The sequence below is a fragment of the Cervus canadensis genome, chromosome 13 (assembly GCF_019320065.1).
Source record: "Cervus canadensis isolate Bull #8, Minnesota chromosome 13, ASM1932006v1, whole genome shotgun sequence".
NCBI classification, from domain to species: Eukaryota; Metazoa; Chordata; class Mammalia; order Artiodactyla; family Cervidae; genus Cervus; species Cervus canadensis.
Window position 1 is genome coordinate 48260011 of NC_057398.1, and position 17340 is coordinate 48277350.

At 37.0% G+C, this 17340-nt stretch overlaps 1 protein-coding gene across 2 annotated transcripts in view; it reads left to right on the forward strand.

Moving 5' to 3' along the window:
* The window catches only part of CNST (consortin, connexin sorting protein), a 92609-nt gene that overhangs the window by 27216 nt on the left and 48053 nt on the right, over nt 1-17340 (forward strand). The window contains exon 2 of one of the 2 annotated variants that reach the window (XM_043484869.1): nt 6703-7131. In XM_043484869.1, coding sequence (XP_043340804.1) covers nt 6753-7131 — 379 coding nt within the window. In that variant the 5' untranslated portion in view covers nt 6703-6752. Of the gene's footprint in view, nt 1-6613; nt 7132-17340 lie in introns of both variants that reach the window. The other variant, XM_043484870.1, reaches the window with a different exon arrangement.

Below are 17340 nucleotides of genomic sequence, written 5' to 3' on the forward strand. Positions count from 1 at the left end.
TTGATTGAAGCTTGTGCTTCCTCCAGCCGACCGTTTCTCATGATGTCCTCTGCATAGAAGTTAAATAAGCAGGGTGACAGTATACAGCCTTGACGTACTCCTTTCCCTATTTGGAACCAGGCATCTTACTTGTCACAATTACTATTCAACATTTCTTAAGTACCAGGAATATTTTGAATATGGGAAAGTACCCAAAAAGGGGGACAACATGATCCTGAAAATAGGCTATAACCAAGTACTTACAAATTAATTTTAAAAGCTTTTAGTATATATTTCTTTCACTAGGTATTTACCTTGTTAAATTATAGTGATAATAATGTCTGTACTCAGGGAATGCTAACCGAATAAATAGTATTAGCAAGAAAGAATCATAAATGGAGTGGTTCGCTATGAGCCATGACTTTGGCTATCGTGGCACTATCAGTGCAGTATAATGGAGAGCAACATGGTCTAATAGAAATAGAATGTGAGCCATATATAGAATTCTGTTTTCTAGTAACATTAGAAAAGTGTTTGAAAAGATGAAACTAATTTTTTTAATTTATTTTTAAAAGGTCGGATTAATTTTAATAATAGTTTATTTAATCCATTAGATCAAAATGTTATTTTAGCATGTAATAAACATTTAAAATTATTAAAGGTCTATTATTTTACATTCTTGCCATTCCCAATAAGTCTTTGAAATATGGTGTTTATTTTACAAATATAGCACATCTCAATTTGGACACTTTTTTTTATTGGCAATGTTTGATCTATATTTAAATTTCCTAAAATTTAGGTGAAAAAGCAGATTCACATACCCAGTTTACTCCAAACATGCATAATTTTTTCAATAATTGAATCAACAACTGTTTTAGAATTTAAATTAATTAAAATTAAAGTAAAAATTGAGTTCCTTAGTCTCACTGTTCATATTTCAAGTACTCAGGAGCCATATGTAGTTAGTGGCTGCCATTGGTTAACGTAGATACAGAATATAGCTAACAACTGAAAATGTCAACTAAAGGACCCTGAATCAAGTGTATTATTTTAGCTAAATTTTAATGTGAAGGGAATGATATAAATTAGCAAAAATTATTTTATTGCTATTACGGGGATAACATTTTAAGTGAAGTTTATGTCTGAGTGTCATATGGTCTGCATCATTTTCAGAAAAACTATGGAGATAATTGCAAACTTATCTAGTGCTCGGTTTGTGGTCTCCAGGTTGAGATTCTGTTATTTCCTAGAAACTGCCTTATTGCTGTGATTGGTGCTCATTAGTGGGGTATGAAATCTGCCTAGTGGACCTTGAGTAGCATTTAAAGAAAATAAGAAATAGTATTGAACAGAATGGAGAATGTATCAGAGTACTTCATGTGTGTGTAGTCTAACCTTTGCTTCAATTTTTTTATTTTTTATTTTTTAGTGTGTATTTTGTATGCACATGATCTCAATGAAAAAATGAATTGTTAATTTGGGGCTGCAGAATTTTTGAGAATTGTTTTTCTGGGGCATGCTTTTGATTGCTGATATACTAAATATTTCCTACAGGTACATATGTCTAAACAAAACATTAATCACAGAAAACTGTAGGTTTAGTAATGAGGTATAAGTAGTATTAGAACACATCAAGTGAGAAAGCTGGCAAAACGTAAAGTGATATGTAGTTACCTTCATAGACACAACGTAGGCTTGTAGTGAATTTCTTCCTCAATTCTGAGTTATTATGAGTAGGCAGATTTGAATTTATGGTTAATAGAATATGTTATTGATTTGGTAATTTGTCTTCTTCTAACTTTTGGTTTGACTGTAAGTCATCAAATGTAAACTTGGGGTTGCATCTTAATTTTTAAGAAGAATCTTGGCTTCTTGCAAAGGTAAAAGTAAGTGTAGTGTTTAGGCCTCATTTACATGAATTACAGAAAAATGGCACTCAAAATCTTCTTAAAGCATTTTAATAAAAAAATTTGATATTATATATTTACCCATTCCTATAAATTAATGTTTTAATTTTAGTGACACTTGATATTTAGTCTTGCCAGATAATCCATTAAGATGTATCAAAAAATGAAGTCAAATAAATTTAAATTTAAAAAAAAAAAGAAGTCAGGGACTTCCCTGATGACTCAGATAGTAAAAGAAAAAAAAAATGAAGTCAGATCATACCAGGGAGTGAGATTGTTTTTTTGACAAAATGTAGATTTGTTAGTCTATTTATTTAAAGCTGCTTCCTCAGAGTTTTTTCAAGTTTTATGTAAGCCTCATGAATAGTTTGCTTGAAATTCTTCAGCGTGGAGTCAACATGTCAAATAACTTTTATGCAGCGTACATATTTGGTATGCTGTTTTGCCACAAGAGGCTGAAAACTTGGGCAGCACTTACTATCATGCTTTAAAAAGGCAAAAACTGGCAAAAATTATGCCCGAGTCAGTGCTATTCAGTCACTGCACTGTGTCACTGTTTCTTTTGTGAGAATTGGTGCAGTCACAGGGCCTCTTACATAACAGACATACAATTTAGATACAACAAATAACTTAGATTGCCATTTCAACTGTACTTCTAACCTCCAATGTTGTTGTTAGTCGCTAAGTCGTGTCCAACTCTTTAGCGACCCCATGAACTGTCGCCCACCAGTCTCCTCTGTCTAGGGGATTTCCTAGGCAAGAATACTGGAGTGGGTTACCATTTTCTTCTCCAGGGGATCTTCCCAACCTGGGGATTGAACCCGCATCTCCTTCATTGGCAAGCGGGTTCTTTACCACTAAGCCACTAGGAAAGCCAGTATAATATTAGGGCACATTTTAAAGTACTGTGGTTAACTGAGGCTTCCTGCTATGATTTCCTCTTGGCTTTTATGTAGCGCAGTACCAGGTATACATGCATATCAGCTTTTTGAAATGCTGTCAGTGTAGCATTGAGGGAAAGGAAAGAGGAGGAAGAAGAGACAAAAATAACACTTTAATTTATAACTGTTTCTAAAAGCAGTAGGACTATACTAATTTGACATCCCGTTAAGAATATCATCCTACTGCTTAAAGTGTTACATATGAAATTTGTTAGAAATGAAGATAGAAGCCAAATATTATGTAATAGTCTCCTTTACCTCTCAGAGTATGGGCAGAGGAGTATATAGAAATCCGTATGCCTTACTGCTTTTCAGAGGGAAACTGTAGAAAATAAGTCCCGTACTCCTTCATATATACATTTGTACATATATACACTGCAGAAAACTGTATTTGGAAGAAACTCTGTGCATGCATGCCGTAGAGGTATACATTATATCTTACGGAATATAGAAGTCAGAGAAGACAAATTGGAGTGACTTTTGCACCAAGCCACAAAGAATTGGTCATTGTCTAATAATAATTACAGGACGTTCATACTTAAAAGTATTAGTATTAGAAAATAGTTTACAAAGTGGGCTTTTGAGAATTAAACTAATTCTCAATAATAAAACATCATTACAAAATAATAGGAGGCAAAATGTCTCTAGACCCAAAGAAATAAGACACACTTTACTGGTAATAGATATTTAACATAAATAGTATATTAGTATATACATCTTTTTTTTTTTTTTAAGTTCTCAACTGAAGAAGGTGGGCTAGATAATAAATTGTTTATTGTGTGAATCCAGCAGTTCCCAGGGAAAGAGAGAACTTCCAGGAACTTGAGCTTCTTGGTTGGTAGAAGTGTGTCCTCTATTGTAGGGTAAGATTCTTATCTGAGGTATACCACAGCTGGAGCGAAATATTAACTTGCTTTAGTGCCATTGTCCATAGAGCATAATTAATGAGTGCGGCCTCAGGATCACAACCATTCCATGTTCTATTTCTAAATTTATTAGCTGACCTTTGACGAGATTATGAGACTTAGTTTCTTCATTAGTATAATAGAACTAAAAATTAGCCATGTGCTAGAGAAATTGTGAGAATTGAATAGAGTGTTGGTTTGAACAGTTTAACTGGCACATGATGCTTGATAAAGTTGCAAAATGTGATTTGTGATTTTATACTCACCAGGGAGCCTTAATCACTAATTTCTAGATATCTTTATCATCTGAAATGGTGTATAAAAGAGATAGTTAGAAGTCCCAGGAGCTTGCTGAGATATCCCTATCATAAATCAATCCTTCAGCATTCTCAAATGATGCTGCTTGGTGTTAGTCTGTTATTAGGAACCTAATAATTTTCAGGAGGTTTAGAAAAGCTCTGTTTTTGAACCTTAAGCCACTCGAATAAACCTGCTACTATGCCCATCTGTGAGATTTTTGGGGCAGTATTTATGGCTGACTTTCATGAACATTTACTGTGGGCCAGGTACTCTGCTTACATGCTTTACCTGTCATCTGAGCCTCACAAATGACTCTTCGAAGTAGGTATTACAGTTCTTCACTTTTACAAAGAGAAAATTAAAGCTTAGAGATGATAGGTAATTTGCCTAAGGTCACATAGACAGTTTGTTAAATGGCAGAGCCAGAAATTGAGCCTTGGTCTGCCTGTGTTCTTAGACATTATGCTGAACTGCACAGGATTCAAATCAGAAAGACCTGGTTTCAGATTCAATTCCACTTATTTCTAGGAATAAATATCATTTTAATCAAGATATTTTTGCCTTTCCGAGCCCCAGAGTCTTCATCTCAAACACAGTATGAATACCTCCACGTAGGCCTGTTTGGAGGATTAGAAATCAGATCCATGAAGCACCTGGCACAACCTCTGACACCTGACAGACTCAGCGAGAGGTGACTGTTGTTGTTTGGGGCTCCAGATCGCTTTCTGCCTTCCGCCTTGGCAAGAGATCTCTGTGTCTCTTTCAGATAAAAATAAACCTTTATGCTTCCAACTGCAGACACATGCCAGAAAATAACTTCATTGTTTACATTAGAAAACAGCTGAGGCTGTTGACAGTTTTAGGAACTGACATTTCTCTTACATAGCCACATAAAATTTTCACTACTTTTACTTTTATTGTGGTAAAAATATATGACAAAAAATATGCCATTTTAACCATTTTTAAGTCTGCGGTTCAGTGGTACTGTTGTGTAACTGTTACCACTGTCTCTTTCCAGATCTTGCCCATCATTCTAAGCAAAATCTCTGTAGCCATTAAGCAGTAACTTCCTCCCTTGCCCTCAGACCTTCTAATCTAGTTTCTACCTCTATGCATTTGCCTATTATGAGTATTACATATAAGTGAAACCATATAGTATTTATCCTTTTGTGTCAGGCTTACTATTTTTAAGGTTCATTCATGATGTGGCATGTATCGGAACTTTATTCCTTTTTATGGTTGAATAACATTCTGTTGTATAAATATGTTATATTTTGCTTATCTCTTCATCCATCATGGGACACCATATTAGCCACATGCACTTTTAAGCTCTTATTAGAATTTGGATTTTCTCATGATAGAGATCCTGAAAATACTTTATTAATCACTTTTCAATTAAAAATTATATTCTAGTTTGAATTCATTTTAGGTCTAAACTAAGTTATTCTTAGTCAAGTTAAGTCATTTTACTTTTTATATTATATATCTGTTAATGAAGAAATATAGTATATACTTTAAGGAAAAGGATACCAGCCAGATTTAGATATTTTTTATATTTGATAAGCAGTACTGAATTGTAAGATAATTGAAAGCATGTGATACACTCAGTGTAGGGTTCATGTTTTGTTTTATACTTTGTTTTCCTGTTTTTTAAAAAAATTACTTAAATATAATATTTATTTACTGTATATATTTGCTGTTTCTAAAGAGCAAATCGCATTTCTATTTATTAATGTGAAGAATTTACAAAATTCTTATCACTGTGTTTTTCTCAAAATTGTTGAATTATATTTGATTCAAACCCGAAGCAAAACTTGGCAAGCATAAAATACCTAAATCTGGCTGGCATCATTTTTCTTAAAATATGATATACTTTTGGATGAGAAGAAGGGAAAAAAACATGACTGATACAAGGCTTAAAGTCTTATCTGTATGTCTTTAAAATGTTACAAGGCTTCTTGGAGTAGATTTACATTTTTTCCAAGTCTAAACTAAATAGCCTAGGGTTAATCATGATACTCTCTTATTTTAAACTGAATAAAAGAAATTTGCTAGCAATTCTAAAGTACTGAATTTTCAGGGCTTATTTTTAGAAAGTAAAGTATGTAATGAGAATATATGCTACCTGAATTTTCCCCCATATACCTTTTAAAAAATATATCTTAAAACTATTTTTAAATGTTTTCATTTGTAAATATTGCTGCTGCTTGGCCATATAAGGACTTATACAAGTAACTTTCACTTGTCTGTTAAGTGTCCAGGGATAAAATGAATGATTGGTTTTAGCAGACAGCCTTATTTAACCAATAATTTCTTTCATCAAGGAGGTGGTCCCAGCATTTTGCACCATTAGAATATCTTGAGAACTTCAAAAAATACATCGGTATTTAGGCTTAGTTCCCAGAAATTTTGATTTCGTAGGTCTACAGTAGAAATTGGACAAGCTCCACAGGTAATAAACATGCACCCAGGATTTAGAACCATTGTATTCAAGCAGGAACCAGGTGAGGTGGGGTAGGGTTGTAAGAAAAGTAGAAATAGGAGTGAGCCTTTGTCATTTCTCTCTCTTCCATATTTACAGTAAAACAGTCCAGGAGAAGAGGAAGATCAAAGATCACTGAAAATCCAGAGTTCAGAAAATGAACTAGATTTTTCTTTTTGTCATTGTAGACATTGAAGGACTTTAATGAAACTTAAATGGTTCAACAAAAGATGCTCTAATGGATGACAGCGAAACTCCTGCATGTAATCTGCAGATAGAACCACAAGATGGATGTCATCCTGGTGACGGCGTGGAAAGTATAGTAACATGCTTGCCTTCTGCGTCAGATGAAAATGAAAATCAACTTGATGGGGATGGGCTTGAGCTTCTGACCAGCAGTGGCAGTGCAATGGGCAGACCTGAAGTGTTTCGGCAGGACAGTCTGAACAATAATGAGAGCTGCGCGCCCGGCTGTGAGGCGGCTGCAGGTGAGAGCTCGGAAAACATGGCTCGTGAAAGCCCCAGAGACAGACAGCCCTTCTCGAGAAAGGACCACAGGCTGCCTGGAAGCAGGAGCTCGAGAAGCAAAAGAGGCACTGTAAGGAAGATACCACAAGGTATTTGTTTTTAATTATTATTTTCAACTAAGAATAAACAGTCTTCCCATCCCATACTGTGTGTATTGTCCTGCTTCTTGCTTTTCTTCTCTTAATATGTTCCAGAGCTAGCTCTGTGATAGCACATGCAAACCACAGCTGTGTGCCATGCCATGTATGTGACGTGTGTCTCTATGGTGTTCACTGTACGGGGGTACCATGGAGTGTTTAACACTTTATGGCTATTCCCAGCATTCTACAATAAATGTGTTGAAGTTGGCATTTTTTGTATATGTCTTCTCACTAGATGCTTTTTATAGCCTTTTCCTATATCTATTAGACCATTTTCTACCAATATCAGCATTAAAAATTTCCTTCCGTTGTCACTTTGGCTTTGATTTCTAACCAGTGAGTTTATGGGCTAGTCCAGTCTTACACAGATTTTTTTGGATCTTTACATCTTACTTCATTGATGTATAGTAATATACATCATATAACAATGTTGAGTAAGACATCTAGCTTTATATTACTTTGGTTACAGAGTATTTTTCATCTGGCATATAATTTGCCAGTTAAAATTTGGAGCTATGGACTTTTTTTTGCCTGAATGACAAGGCACCCATGGGAAAAGGCAGCCTCTGGTTATTTTTTGATCAGAACCATGTGGGGTCTAGAGAGTTCTGGACACCTTAGTCTGGGACACCTTAGTGTAGCACCACTTTACCTACACCTCCAGCCTGTGTGAGGCTCTGGAGGACAAAATGGACTGTCTCATCTGCTCTCTTCTTCTTCTTTGGCTGATTGAGAAATATGGTCAGTCTGTCCATATCCTGTTTTTTATTTGTATTTGTTTATTTGGAGTAAAATGTGAAACTTTTCAGTTTCTACAAATCCTTGGTTATTCAGTACGGCAATTTGACAACTTTTTACTGTAACTCATCATTTGGCTTTCCAATTAACGGATCCCTTTTTCTTTGCTTTTTCTTAGTAAACTTAACACCAAAAAAATTTTGATGAGAGATTTGAAAGCATTTTCTTATAAGACCTCTAAGTGTAAACAGATGATATATACAGTACTATTTGTATGTAAATTGCTTTATTCTGTAAACATAAGTCAAGAGTTATTTGTTCCTCTCTAATGTGACCTTGTGATGCTTTTAAGAACTGAGACCTAGTTGCATATGTGTAACAGTCAGTCATAGCTTCAAGAGTGATGGCTCCTTTTATTTCTTCCATGATCTTATTCCAGTTATCCTAGGTGTGATTATATAATTTCAAGTTATTTAGTACTTATTATCCAGTGAGTAGACATGTGTAGAATTAGTATCCCTAATGTATTTGAAATATATGATTTCTAAAACTTAGGGACACTTTTTATACAGATTATTTTTAAAATTATTTTATATACCTTTAATAAAATGAGTTTAAGAGTATAAAAAAACTGAATTATGAGTTGTAAAACCTAAGTTCAAATCTTATTACTTCTGGTTCTTGGTCACTTGGTGAGTCTTAACCATTCTGTATTTTAGTTTCCACATGTGTGTAATGATGATGTTCATCTACATATATCTATAAAATTCCTTTTTGAACTATGAATTTCTCAGATTTCTGAATCGAGATGGTACAGTCTAAACTCAATTAAAATTTGGTAATTCCTCTATAGTGTATCTGTTGAGTTTTTCATGTGTAAGCAATACATTGGTACATTTTTGTTTTTAAACATCATCTTTAACTGCAGTACTGCAAAAGCCCTCTGCAAACATTTCTTCCATCTTATGTTTTGCTAATCCATTCTGCATGTTAGGATTAAAAAGGCAGAGAGTTTATAGTTAGAGATCTAGACATGGGCATATTTAGTCTTTTCAGTATTTAATTCCAAGATCCTACATAAATAAAGTCTCACAATTTTGCAGATAAGTACTTTTCTAATAATAGAATAGCTTCTCAAATGTGATTTGAAAGACATATAAAACATGATGTTCAATCCCAAACCTGAAGTAAGTTTTTTATAGCTGGGTGCCCTTTCAACAGTTGTTTTTTGGAAACATACATTAAGGTGAATTTATTTACTATTATGCTTACAGGTGGTGCTAGTGGTAAAGAACCCGCCGGCCAGTGTAGGAGACCTAAGAGATGTGGGTTCAATCCCTGAGTCGGGAAGATCCCCTGGAGGAGGGCATGGCAGCCCACTCCAGTATTCTCGCCTTTAGAATCCCATGGACAGAGGAGCCTAGCAGGCTACAGTCCATAGGGACTCAACAGACACAACTGAAGTGACTTAGCACACATGCACACATTAGGCTTAATTTGTAGTAATTTTTCATGTATCCAGTAGCTAGCACTAGGGGGAAGAAAATTGGAGTAGTAGTATTAGGAGACATCATTATTTACTGGTTTTCTGGAGGCCGCATTCCTGTAAACATGCTAAAACCTGGAACTTGTCCCCAGGAAAATCTAATTGTCATTATATTATGAGAATTTTTTTTTCCTAAAGAGAGTGGAAGCCCCTTGATGTAGTCAACTAAACAGGGTTTCAAGCTGCATTCCATCAAGTTTTCCCTGTGGCTAAATCTGGTGGAGCTTTAGGTAAATACCCTAAAAACAAGTGAAAATCAGTATACTTTTTATGTTTTATTGAATTATAGTTAAAACCAATAAATTTTTAACAGCTTGATTGAGATATAATTCACATACCATATAATTCACTCATATAATGAAGTGTACAATTCAGTGATTTTTAGTATATTCACAAGGCCATGCAGTCATTACCATGGTCAGTTTTAGACAGTTTAGTTTATTTTCATTACCACAAAAAGAAACTATCAACAGTCATTCTATTTACTCTGCCCTGAAGCAGGCTATGGGAGCTCTCATGGGCATTCATTTGTTAAATTCCCTTGGAGTTTCATGAAGTTCATTTCTTGAAGTACTTTTTCAGATCTGCTATATATAAAATCTAAATGTTGAGTTCAGGTTACTCAGGCAGTTGTGTGCCCTCAGTGAACCTTTTATATGAAAGGAGAAAGGAAATAATGGTTTCTGAGTTTGAGACAGTCTGGCTGGATACCAAGGTGCTTAAATAATAAGGTAAACTTACAGAACCAGACCGTGGCTTCATGTGGCTCGTTAAATTTTCTGAAGTTCTGCTTCTTAATGAGCTCAGCAAAGCAAGCAAGCTGAAAGAAGTGCTGTTCTTTCCTCTCAAGATAAGTGTCTTTCGTGGCATCTGAGAAGAAAATAAGGATATTCTTTTGAATATGTTTATGTCAGAGACTGCTATGATGGCACATTCCTACTAAAACACTTAAAACAGGTGATTTAGGTAGTGAAAGGGGTGGTCTTTCAGCCTTGTTTGAGTCCCATCCCCCAAAAGTCATGAAGTATTCATAGTAATTTTCATGTCTTCAGTCGTTCAGTTGTGGCTGACTCTTTGCTACCCTATGAACCATAGCCCGCCAAGGCTCCTCTGTTGTAAAATAAAGTTGTGGCTATTTTTATGTCTTTCCTTCCTTATAGTGACATTGAAAAAAAAGTCTTCATTGCAGTGATTTCATGTTATGATTCTTAGAACCATTGCATAACTGAAATTCCTCAGATCGCCTGTGTATGCTGATGCCTGTCTTGGCCATGAATTTGGGAAATGAATCAGAAATAAATTTTAATACATGAGTATGCAGTTTCTATGCTCAATTTGCTATGCTTTGTTCCTTCTTCCTTCCAAAATTTCCTCTTTCAAAGGTTCAAGTTAGTGCTATGAAAATAGAAGAGTGTTCAACATTTAAATATCTTCAGTTGTTGGCTAAACACATTTAAGCAGTTAAAAGGAAATATTCCTTCCTTTTCCTTAACACTACATACTAGTGTTATGAGAGACAAGGTTGAAAAATGAGTCAGCTCCTTTCTGACCTAACCTGGGGTCAGAGGGTTATCTTACGTAATTATAGCGTAATTACCGTCTGCTGGGGCAAGGCATTCTCCTATGCCCTCAGGTGGCAGCCTCTGCCTTTAGAGGGAGCAGCACAGGGCCGTGGTTAAGATCTCAGGCTCCAGTCAAGCTGCCCTGTGACCTAAGGTAAGCGACCTGAATCCTCTCAACCTGGGTCCTTATAAACTATTGGCTAAGGATTAAATTAAAGACATAATAGAGTGAACCCAAGCACTTAGGAGACACTCCAAGTAGTAGCACAGTTTTCAAGATTGAATTGTTGTCTGATAGGATAATTATCTTTGTCAACTAAAAAAAAATCACAGCCTAAAGGTTGAGAATCATACTTTCTTTGACAGACAAAACTGAGAACTTAAGCCCAGGATGCAGCCTCTCATCCAGCTCTGCAGAACTGCTCCAAATAGGTAAGGGAGGAGCCAAGATACATAGGAGTTTTCGCAACAAAGGCCAGGTAGTGGGAATATTACAAGATCACTGTTAATTAAAGACAACAAGACATCTCAAGTTAAGGAATTTAGTACTTTTCTACAAATGGGAAGATGCAAGGGCTTGCTGAAATCATCCATTTGGTGTGCACCTCAGCTCTCTGGGACCAGTATCCTGTGCTTTCTTGTCCTGACTCTCTGGGTACCTCACCGGGGTGGCTGCAGTGCATCCTGCTTCTATCCTGAGTTCCCTCAGGGTCCACCTTCTGGGCAGCGGTAATGTGATGGCGTGATGGCTTGATGACTGCAACTTCCTGTGTTTACTGATATGGCAGGTGGGATTTTTTTTTTTTTTTCTCTGACAGCCTGTGGGAGCTCTCATGGGCATGCATTTGTTAAATTCCCTTGGAGTTTCATGAAGTTCATTTCTTTTTCACATCTGTTGTATATAAAATCTAGTTTAGTAATTATTAATAGAAGTGAAGCCAAAATTCTGGAACTTAAGAATACAGTGATTGAAATGAAAATTTCACTTAAGGGGATTCAACAGCAAATTTCAGCAAGCAGGAAAAAGAATCCATAAACTATGTCCAGAGGCATGGATTTAAATTAAAATGCTCTGAAGAATACTACTGTATCATATTTTTGTATGATAGAAACTTTTGAGGTAGACATACTGTTAATTAAGAATCATCACCTCAATCTTTGGGAAGTAATATTATTTTTGTCTTAGAAATGGGGGGAGGGGGAAACACATAACTATTGCAGCCTCATAAAGATACGTTGGTTGAGAAGGAGTTTAAATTCTGTAGAGCTCCTGGAAGACAGTTTGGTAATTCCTTGAAAAGTTAAACATAGAATTATCATTAAATCCACCAATTCTACTTCTAGATATGTACCCAGAATAATTGAAAGTAATGCCTCAGATAGCTGTACACCAGTGTTCAGGGCAGCATTACTCAAAGTAACCAAAAGGTGTTAACACCCCAGATGTCCATTTATAAAATATATGAAGAAAAAAAAATATATATATATATGGAAACATTGTTCAGCCTTGAAAGGGGTAATAATCTGATACATGCTGCAACATGGATGAATCTTGAAGACATTGTGCTGAGGTGACACAAGCCAAACGAAAAAAGACAAACATTGTGTGACTCTACTTACAAGAGGTACTTAGTCTAGGCAAATTCATGGAGACAGAAAGTAGAGTAGAGCTGTTGACTTGAAAAAAAAAAGTACAACGTAGAAGAGAGATTGTTTAATTTGGCAGACCTTCTGAGGATTTAAACCCAGGAGTCAACCTTTTTCCAGAGAGACTGTTCCCAAGAGGTAAGGTAAGAACTGGGAAACAGAGCAGTTTTTGCAACAAAAACCAGATGAAAAATTACCGTTAAATAAAGCAAACTAGACCTCTCAGGTTAATGAATTTAGTGCTTTTCTGTGTATAGAAAGATGTGAGAGTCTGGGCTCACTGAAATCATTCCTTTGATATGCATCATAATTATCTAGGGCCTGTATCTTACTTTTTTCCATCCTAAATCCCCTCAGGATGCACCATTGGGGAGAAGCTGCAGTAGCTGATATCAGTGGCTGGCAGCTTGTTTGTGTCCATCCTGAGTTCTCTCGGGGCTTACCAGCTGGGCAGCTGCAGGGGCTAATGATGTGATGGCCGCAACATCCTTTGTTTACTGATACGGCAGGCAATGTTTTTCATCCACAGAGGATTCCAGATGTAAAGCAGGAGGGGGATGGGGAGTTAGTGTTTAATGGGTGCAGAGTTTCTGTTTGGGTGATGAAAAGTTCTGCAAATGGTAAGTGGTGATGGTTGTACAACATTGTGAATGTAATGTTACTTTATCGTACAGTTCAAAAGGGTTAAAATGTTAAGTTGTATGTTACATATAAAAAAATCACCAAATAACAATTCATAGAGTTCCAAATTCACTGTCACGGACATATTTAATTTAATTTGATTGCAGCTTGCTGAGTTTTAAAAACAAAGGTTCTTGAACATTTTCTGAGCACTTAGTGTGTGAGTGCCACTGTGATACCTGCTTTGTATGAAATATCTCATTTAATCTTCTTATTAAGTACCACGATTAACCTCAATCTCTAGAGGAGGAATCCAAAAGCACAGAGAGAAGTAACTTGCCCAGGATTGTACTGCTGACAGATGACACTCAGGGTTTGATCCGAGGCAGTCTGACTTCAAACTGAGCCTGATAGTTAAACTACGCTATTTGACATTTTCTAATTTTGAAGTGTGTTTAAAGAAAAGTTCTGTTTCATGTCCGACTTAACATGCTTTGCCACAGGACCATTTCACACACACTTTCTGAGTGTGTTGCCAGCCATGCTTCTTCAGAACAATTCCTGCTTACCAGCCTTAGCAAGATGAAACACGATCAGAGAAAAGGGTGTTGGTTCACCCTGAAGGAAGTGGTGGAGTTTGGTTTGTTTCATTGTCTCTGAATCCTCAGATTCTTTAGTTGATCTAGCCTCAATGTAGTGAGAGGGACTGTCAACAATTGGGTCAAGGACAGTTTTGTTTTTTATTAATCTAGGATAAAAATACCTTTATGCTAAGTCGCTTCAGTCTTACCTGACTCTTTGTGTCCATGTGGACCATAGAAAACCTACCAGGCTCCTCTGTCCATGGGATTCTCCAGGCAAGAATACTAGAGTGGGTTGCCATGCCCTCCTCCAGGGAATCTTCCCAGCCCAGGGATTGAACCCACTTCTCCTAGAGTTCTTTACCACTAGCACCACGTGGGAATCCCCACTGACATCTTCTAGTCTTCTGGACAGTTTCTTCCCTTTTAGCCAGAGCAAGCTGATTAAAAAAGCCTGAGGACTCCTTTTAACACTAACTGGAAGTTCAAAGTTCAAGCCTCATCAAGTATTCTGTTAAATACATCAAGTCAATCACCATTCCCTGTCCTCTCAAACTGTTTTTTGAACACCTTGGAAATCTTCATCCTGCCTCTTGTTGTCATTTAGTCATTCAGTCATGTTCAACTCTTTGCCACCTCATGGACTGTAGCCTACCAGGCTCCTCTGTCCGTGGAATTTTCCAGGCAAGAATACTGGAGTGGGTTACCATTTCTTTCTCCAGGGGAAAGATTTTTTTTTTAAGCAGTGAATGTAGTTTTGTTTCCAAATATCTTTCTTTGAAAACTCAATGTTCTTAGTTGAAAGTAGATAGATCATGGAATTGTGAATAAATAGCAGTGTTAATTTCAGTTCAGTTCAGTCCCTCAGTTGTGTCCGACTCTTTGCAACCCCATGGACTGCAGCACACCAGGCCTCCCTGTCCATCACCAACTCCCAGAGTTTACTCAAACTCATGTCCATTGAGTCGGTGATGCCATCCAACCATCTCAACCTTTGTCGTCCCCTTCTCCTCCTGCCTTCAGTCTTTCCCAGCATCAGGGTCTTTTCAAAAGAGTCAGTTCTTTGCATCAGGTGGCCAAAGTATTGGCATTTCAGCTTCAGCATCAGTCCTTCCAATAGCATTTGCTATGACCAGTACGTTCTCTTGGCAAAACTCTGTTAACCTTTGCCCTGCTTCATTCTGTACTCCAAGGCCAAAATTGCCTGTCACTCTGAGTATTTCTTGACTTCCTACTTTTGCATTCCAGTCCCCTATAATGAGAAGGACATCTTTTTTTGGGTGTTAGTTCTAGAAGGTCCTGAAGGTCTTCATAGAACTGTTCAACTTCAGCTTCAGCATTATTGGTTGGGGCATAGACTTGGATTATTGTGATATTGAATGATTTCCCTTGGAAACAGATCATTCTGTCATTTTTGAGATTGCTTCCAAGTGCTGCATTTTGGACCCTTTTGTTGACTATGATGGCTACTCCATTTTTTCTAAGGGATTCTTGCCCACAATAGTAGATATCACGGTCATCCGAGTTAAACTTACCAGTCCAGTCCATCTTAGTTCGCTGATTCCTAAAATGTCGATGTTCACTCCTGCCATCTCCTGTTTGACCACTTCTAATTTGCCTTGATTCATGGACCTAACATTCCAGGTTCCTATGCAGTATTGCTCTTTACAGCATTGGACTTTACTTCCATTCCCAGTCATATCCACAACTGGGTGTTTGTTTTGTTTTGTCTCCATCTCTTCATTCTTTCTGGTGTTCGTTCTCCACTGATCTCCAGTAGCATATTGGGCACCTACCGACCCGGGGTATTCATCTTTCAGTGTCCTATTTTTTTGCCTTTTCATACTGTTCATGGGGTTCTCAAGGCAAGAATACTAAAGTGGTTTGCCATTCCCTTCTTCAGTGGACCACGTTTTGTCAGAACTCTCCACCATGACCCGTCCATCTTGGGTGGCCCTACATGGCATAGCTCATAGTTTCATTGAGTTAGACAAGGCTGTGGTCCATGTGATCAGATTGGCTAGTTTTCTGTGATTGTGGTTTTCAGTCTGTCTGCCCTCTGATGGAGAAGGATAAGAGGCTTATGGAAGCTTTCTGATGGGAGAGACTGACTGAGGGGGAAACTGGGCCTTGTTCTGATGGGCAGGCTTCCCTGATAGCTCAGTTGGTAAAGATTCCGCCTTCAATGTAGGAGACCCTGGTTCGATTCCTGGGTCAGGAAGATCCACTGGAGAAGGGATAGGCTACCCACTCCAGTATTCTTGGATTTCCCTTGTGGCTCAGCTAGTAAAGAAGCAGCCTGCTATGTGGGAAACCTGGGTTCGATCCCTGGGTTGGGAAGATCCCCTGGAGAAGGGAAAGGCTACCCACTCCAGTATTCTGGCCTGGAGAATCCCATGGACTGTATAGTCCATGGGATCGCAAAGAGTCAGACATGACTGTTTCTTTACCTCTCATCTAAATGAAGTTTCTTAGGAGAGTCCATATAGGGTATATTCCTGTTTAACAGATAGAAAAATAAAGGATTAAAGAGACTGACTTGCCTAGAGTTACAGAACTAGAAAGCAGTTGATTTTTTAATTCACAGCCAAGCACTTGACTTCCAAGCCAAGGCTTTCATTTAATCTCTGATTAATTTCAGTTGCTTCATCTATAATTTCTAATCCCTACTTTATAATGTTGTGAGGATTTAGTGGCATAGTGAATGTGGGCTCGTAGTGTACCCTGTGGTACATAACGTTTAATCCACATTTTCCCCAAGAAGTGTTTTAAGTATGTGCTGTGTGTCAGGCACCATGCTTACTGTTGATGTCACAGTGATGAAGCATACCTCTACCCTTCAAAAGCTGACTGACCAGGCAGGGGGACCAGCATGAACAAAAAGCAGGTTGTTTTCTAAAGTCACACTAACCTGCGTATAAGAAAGCATCCTTATACTCTGAATAGTAGTAGACAGTATTTGAAATGATTGAACTTTTATTGTTTTAATTTGAAGTATAGTTGTTTTATAATTTTGTGTTAATTTCTGCTATGCAGCAAAGTGATTGAGTTATATAAATAGACATTGTGTTTTAAAATAGTCTTTTCCATTATGGTTTATCATAGGATACTGAAATATAGTTCCCCATCCTATACAGTAGGACTTTGTTTTATATATATATATTAGCTTACATTTGCTAACCCCAGCCTCCTACTCCATCCTTCTCCCAACTCTCTCCCCATTAACCACCACAGGTCAGTTCTCTGTGCCTGTGAGTCTATTTCTGTTTCATAGATAGGTTCATTTGTGTTGTATTTTTGATTCCACATACAAGTGATATCATATGATATTTATCTTTCTGACTTACTTCACTTAGTATGATATTCTCTAGTTGTATCCATGTTGCTGCAAATGGCATTATTTCATTTTTTATGGCTGAGTAATATTCCACTGAATGTAGGTACTATATCTTCCTTATTCCTT